This window comes from Aplysia californica, unplaced genomic scaffold, assembly GCF_000002075.1.
Source record: "Aplysia californica isolate F4 #8 unplaced genomic scaffold, AplCal3.0 scaffold01098, whole genome shotgun sequence".
Taxonomy (NCBI): domain Eukaryota; kingdom Metazoa; phylum Mollusca; class Gastropoda; order Aplysiida; family Aplysiidae; genus Aplysia; species Aplysia californica.
In genome coordinates, this window is record NW_004798368.1 from 153,578 (window position 1) to 159,304 (window position 5,727).

General features: G+C 39.0%; 1 protein-coding gene across 1 annotated transcript; it reads right to left on the reverse strand.

Moving 5' to 3' along the window:
- Nucleotides 1–525: 525 nt before the first annotated feature.
- On the reverse strand, nt 526–5,317 carry LOC101851237 (adenosine receptor A1). Its single transcript, XM_005111663.2, has 2 exons — nt 4,945–5,317; nt 526–1,642 (listed from the first exon to the last, which is right to left on the reverse strand). The coding sequence occupies exons 1-2, from the start codon at nt 5,228–5,230 to the stop codon at nt 822–824; spliced, it is 1,107 nt and encodes a 368-aa protein (XP_005111720.1). The 5' UTR covers nt 5,231–5,317; the 3' UTR covers nt 526–821.
- Between the last annotated feature and the right edge of the window lie 410 nt (nt 5,318–5,727).

A 5,727-nucleotide genomic window follows, 5' to 3' on the forward strand; every position in this document is an offset into this window, starting at 1 on the left:
CACGCACATAAACCGCCTCGCTGGCCTCCTTGTAAAGAATCCGCTCTGAGAGATCTAGAGGAAGGTTAATTAATCTTTTAAATGCTCTAAAACACAATAAAAAATGATTTTTTTAAGTCAATCCAAGTGTAAAACTGAAAGATAAAAAAACGATAGCAACTAGCAGGGCACGCCCACACAGTCAGCTGTTTACGTAAAAAAGCTTGAGGTGAGCTAGAAGTTACCGTTTTTACTCCGTTTTACCAACCAGAGTTGTTTACATTTCAGACCATTCATGCTCGAAAAGGGGTCAAAATCTAAAAATAATTGCGTATGAAGAACGTTGCAGCAAATATTTTCCTCTTGTGGAGAATCTTTGGTTAAAGCAAAGGTGGCCATGAGGTAATGGTTCTAAAAATAATCTCACAGCTACACACTAGCTAGGTCCAAATTCCTTTATCTCGTCACCCAAGCTCACAACAAACCACACACGCACATCCAAAATAAATCAAAATAAAATATTTGTAGTCGATTATAGTTGTTTATTTTTATCTTAAGTGAAGCAGAAAACATTAAACTTTCATTATATCCAAAACACAAAAATTTCGTTAAAAGTCACTTTTGTGCCTTTCGAGCCTGGTAGCTGACAATAGCACAGTGCGTCTTACGACTGATATTGAGCGGAGCAGACAGATATAGATTATCTTACCTAATATTAAGAACATTGTTATTTCATCTTTAATTATCAAAATGACAACCTTTTCCTCTTAAAGTAAAATCTATTTTTCTTGGAAATATTCTTTACAAAAAGGCTTATTTTTCTTCTGTAGTTTAAAAAAAAATTATTTTTCCTCTTTCTTTAAAAATGTTTTCATAAACACTGCTCGGTATTTCGAACTCATTTTCAGATACACAAATATGTTCACACTGGAGTTGATAGTTTCTGTTAGAAATGCTGAAGACCATATGACAAGATAGAGATTTTTATAGAAGCCATCAATTCGGAAATCTATGTCAAATAACATGTAGAAAAACAGGAGCGTGGGAGGTACGGCGCAGACGATGAAAATGACAGCGATGAAGGTCACCATTTTCACAACCTTTTGATCTTTGACCCCAACACCTCCCGCCACACGATCAGACTTGGCTGCAGTGGTCTGACGCCATTTTGTTTTACTGTTGAGTTTGACGATAAGAACGATGGTACAGCAGATGACGAAGACGAAAGAAAACGTCGTTGTTAATACCCCTAAGGCAAGAAACGAAATGGCTTCTAACATTTCTTTCTCGGGCGTGTACGTGGTTTTTAGCATAGTGGAATTCATGCTGTAATCGAAAACCCACTCAAGTCTGTTTCCAAGGCAGAAGGGAATCATTAAAAGGGACAATGTAATGTAGGTAGAGACAATAATTGTCTTTGTCCTTCCAGGTGTGATTGTCGTCTTTACCTTCAGAGGGATAGCGATACAAAGACATCGTTCGAATGTGATGAAGGCGGTGATAAACGTGGCAATTTTGACAAAGAGGAAATGGGGCATGACCCCCGTGAGGTACAGGATATCCCTGGGGTCAAAGGGCAACTTAGAAAGGTAAAAGAGTGGGTTCACGCAGATACATATCCATATCATGGACAGTAAGGAGCACAGGTCAGACACAGCGAGCCCTGAAAAGATATACAGTTTAAGGAGTAGAAAAAATGCAATACATAATCAAGTGTGTGTGTTTGTGTGTGTGTGTGTGTGTGTGTGTGTGTGTGTGTGAGTGTGTGTGTGTGTGTGTGTGTGTGTGTGTGTGTGTGTGTGTGTGTGTGTGAGTGTGTGTGCATATTTTCGCCATACACTTTAAGACCTGTGCATTCCCTGCGAGATGAATAAAGATTGTCATTATCATTGTCATTATCATTGTCATTGTCATTGTCATTGTCATTGTCATTCTCCTATATTTCTAAGAACTGTTTCACTGTACGTGTTGAAAAGGTCTGGTGACATAACACATCCTTGCCTCATTCTTCTTCCAATCTGCTTATATTTGCTGTACCCTCCCTCAATTATAACAACATCATTTTGATCCCAGTGCAATTTCCTAATAACTCTTATATCTTTTTCCATTTACTTTTAGTTCTCCAAAATGTATAATACCTCATCAAACGCCTTTGGATAAACTATGAAGAATAAGTATGGGTCTTTTTCTGACGCTATACATCTTTCCTTTAGCTATGGTTAATATAGCATTTCGGATGCCTTTGTCAGGAACAAAGCCAAACTGTGTTTTAGATGTCTCTGATCTTATCCTATTTCTCAGTCTTCCCGGGTGGTGTCGATCGCTTAGTGGTTAGGCTACCGGACTCGTAATCGAGAGATTGCTGGTTCTGGGGTTCGAGCATCAGCTCGGTCCGACGTAGTGTCCTTGGGAAAGACATTTTACACGAATGTCCCACTTGGCTCGGTACTTTCGGAGATGGACGTTAAACTATGAGGCCTAGCCTCTTCAATAACCTAATAGTGTTGATTAGGGGGGTATACTAAACCGATACCATTTCTACATACCATTTCAGCATTCCCATTATTACTAGCAGCAAGGATTTTGTAAAATGATTATTATGGTGTATTGCCCTATGCACCTCACATTCAGTGACACCTGCGTTTTATTGATCTATAAATTTTCAAAATGTTTCTGCCGAGGGGCTCAAATATTATTTTTTTTATATGGATTTTTGGTCACTGGACTCTAAAAAGAGCCGTGAAATTTGACAATTAGGTCTACTTTACAAGATATTCAGGGTTTTATAACTTATTACTAATAAAGAAGGGCTAGAGTGGCAGTTACTTCCCACTTATTTGACTTAATGTTTCTTCGTTTACCTTTTGTATTCAACTGTGGTACATTTCATGTAATTAACGAAAAATCCCCTGCTTACATATTATAACTCTATCTGCCCTGATGTTGCTTTCCTCTGCGGCAACGTCTTTGTGAAAATGTTCTCTATGTTTAGCACTCACAGTACCATATGTGAGGCAGCGTGGTGGAATCAGGCATTCGTCAAAATAATCAAAGTGTAGAAACTTGCATTTTCTCGCAGGTTTATGAATTTTTATCAAATTTTTGTTTTTGGGTTCATCATCTTACATGCCCATTAAAGAACTCATTTCTGTGTTGATTTTTCTGAAAAACGTTGATTTAAGGTTCAAAAATGTAAATTTTCAGTTACCACGGACTCTTAAGCTAAGGGAATAACTAATCTTTGGCTTCCCAAAACAGGTGACCCCCACCTCCTTCATTCTCAACTATCTTGACTTGTATTTAAGATAAATATATATTTTTGTCGTCCAAATAAAGACAAGTGAACCAGCTTTAAGATGATACCAATAACTGATGCCCAAAAATTGACGAGAGCCTGATGCCACCACGCTGCCTCACATATTATTTATAAGACTGTCCACATGCCACCAGGTTGCCATTTATTGTGGAAAAAATGGCCGTGAGTCATTGTACCGATTTCTAAATGCGCTCACTCTGACATCCTAGCGAGCAAATTCCATTTTGGTGAAACCGTGAACCCAACTATCCAGCTTTGCGTTTTGTCACCTCTAAGTCTCTTACAAGGTCGTTCAGTTTATTTTACATGATCATATCGCGGTATTCTTACTCAAAACATTGATTGCTTATCAGGATCATTTGATATTGAAGCTTCCGGCTTTTCATCGACGGTATCTTTTTCTCCCTTCTTTCAATTCAGTAATTGTTTCAGGCTCGACAGAGATCGGGAAACTTTCGCTGCGCGGTACTGGGTGTCGGAATACCATGATAATTAACGAGACTCAACCTGGTTTTTGTTTAGCTCTCTGGATTTTTCTTACTTCATTTTCATTCCTGCAGCATGTACTTCTACTTTTCCATGATCGTTCAGTGGTTTCTCTTTGCCTATTGCTGGTTTGTGTACAGTTTTCTCTGCTAGCTTTTGTCACCCGTAGATACCCCCACAAAGCAGCAGGAGCTTTCGTAGGAGTTATGTACTTCCCATCACATGGATGGTCTCTTCTTTGAGTATATGGGGTATTTTTGAAGTACCTGTGCCACCAGGGTTCTCCTCTACTCTCCACGACCATTTCCCATTTGTTGTGCCACTGTTTAGCAGATTACCCCCCCCCCCCTCCCTATATCTGGAGGCCTTCCCCCATCTACCACCCGGGGATGCTCTTCAAGTACGAGGACCAAACACTACTTTAGTAAATACGATCTTCTACCTTTATCGCTTTAGGACATTAATTGATCCCCAAATGTGTTGTAGTCACCACATCGTTCCTGCTTTGATTAATGTTCAGGTTGGCCATTAGAGACAGCAAAAGAACTGGTCGCCTTCTAAATTATCAAAATTGTGACGCTGAAGGCCTAAAGTATCTACCATTACATTTTTTTAGAGCTTTTGAATATAATGGGTATGTTGTCCCTTAGTTCATTAAAGTTAATAGTTTTTGGTAAGGAAAGATGAAAGAAATTGTCGTCAGAAGTTGAGAAATGGAAAGTATCTAGATCTGCTGTACAACGGGTTTTTTCCCTTAGACTTTGAAAAAAAATTTTCATTTGTGTTTTGCCAATTTTGCTTTTCAAAAAAGTTATGTTTTGAATTCTCGATTTGAGTCGCACATTGTCATATTGTTATATTTCAAACCAAAAGCGCCTCTTAAATTCTCGGATTTCTTTATAACTTGGGAAAATCCCGAAAACACAGGGGGGGGGGGGATGTCTTTCTCCTGAACTTAAAAGAGTTCTGGGGCTAGAGCAAACGTACAGCTTGCTGACGGAACTGTAAATGTGCTGGGCGCTATATGTCAACACTGTTTCTATTATGTCCACTTCACGTATGTGTGTTATGTTCTATTCCATGATCGTTTGATAGACACATTAGTTGTAACGGTTGATTTGGTTATTTGTTCGTAACTGTCGATGTGATAATTACCATCTCACCCATGAGGCTGATGTTCATGCTGTCCTGAAAGCCTTGCTTGGCAAACACCACAATGTTGATGATGTTGGAGGCCACACCGAACAGACTGAGGAGACCAGAGATGACCACCACGTTGACCACTTGGACAATGAACCACTGCTGGTCGCTTACGATATTTGCATAATATAAACCAGAAGGTGATGGTGTTGTCAGTGGCAAGCTCAGGCTGTCATCGCGAGAGTAAGTTGAGTTGTTTCCCCATGTATGGGAAATCGACATTCTGGGTGGGAGAGACGTGTGGGACATCGACACCACAGTTACTTTAGCGCCAGGCTCCTCTCCTATTTCAGGCACAGAACTTGATTTATACGCTCAGTACAAAGGAAACCAGGACTTAATCAACGATAAATAATGATCATTTAACAATGTTGTTTCTTTGAATTCTTGCAGTGTACTCTGTCATTATAACAGCAATTTTCAAAAAATTAAAAATGATGATTATATTATCTAGATTGTATTACCAGTAGACATGTGTGCTAATTCGTCATTAAGCTGTGTTATATAATTACATTTAAAGAGGCTGGCCATTGATCCCTATTAGTTTGTTGGGTTTGCTCAGTTATCCGGATCATCAGTGCTGAGAGTCTATTATAACCATTATTTAACTATTAGTATTTGAGGAAACATTCTGTACAGGATCATAAAGTTCCAATTAATGTCACAGTCATTGTAGAGACAATCATCAACTCGATAATTAGTGCCTTCGTTAGACCGTTTCAAAATGAAGATCTTTGTTTCGTCTG

Excerpts from the sequence above, each read along its gene's own strand:
- LOC101851237 (XM_005111663.2), bottom strand. The coding sequence starts at position 5,230 with ATGTCCCACACGTCTCTCCCACCCAGAATGTCGATTTCCCATACATGG. Across the intron at positions 1,643-4,944 it reads CATGAACATCAGCCTCATGG|GGCTCGCTGTGTCTGACCTG; the intron begins GTGAGATGGTAA and ends ATATCTTTTCAG.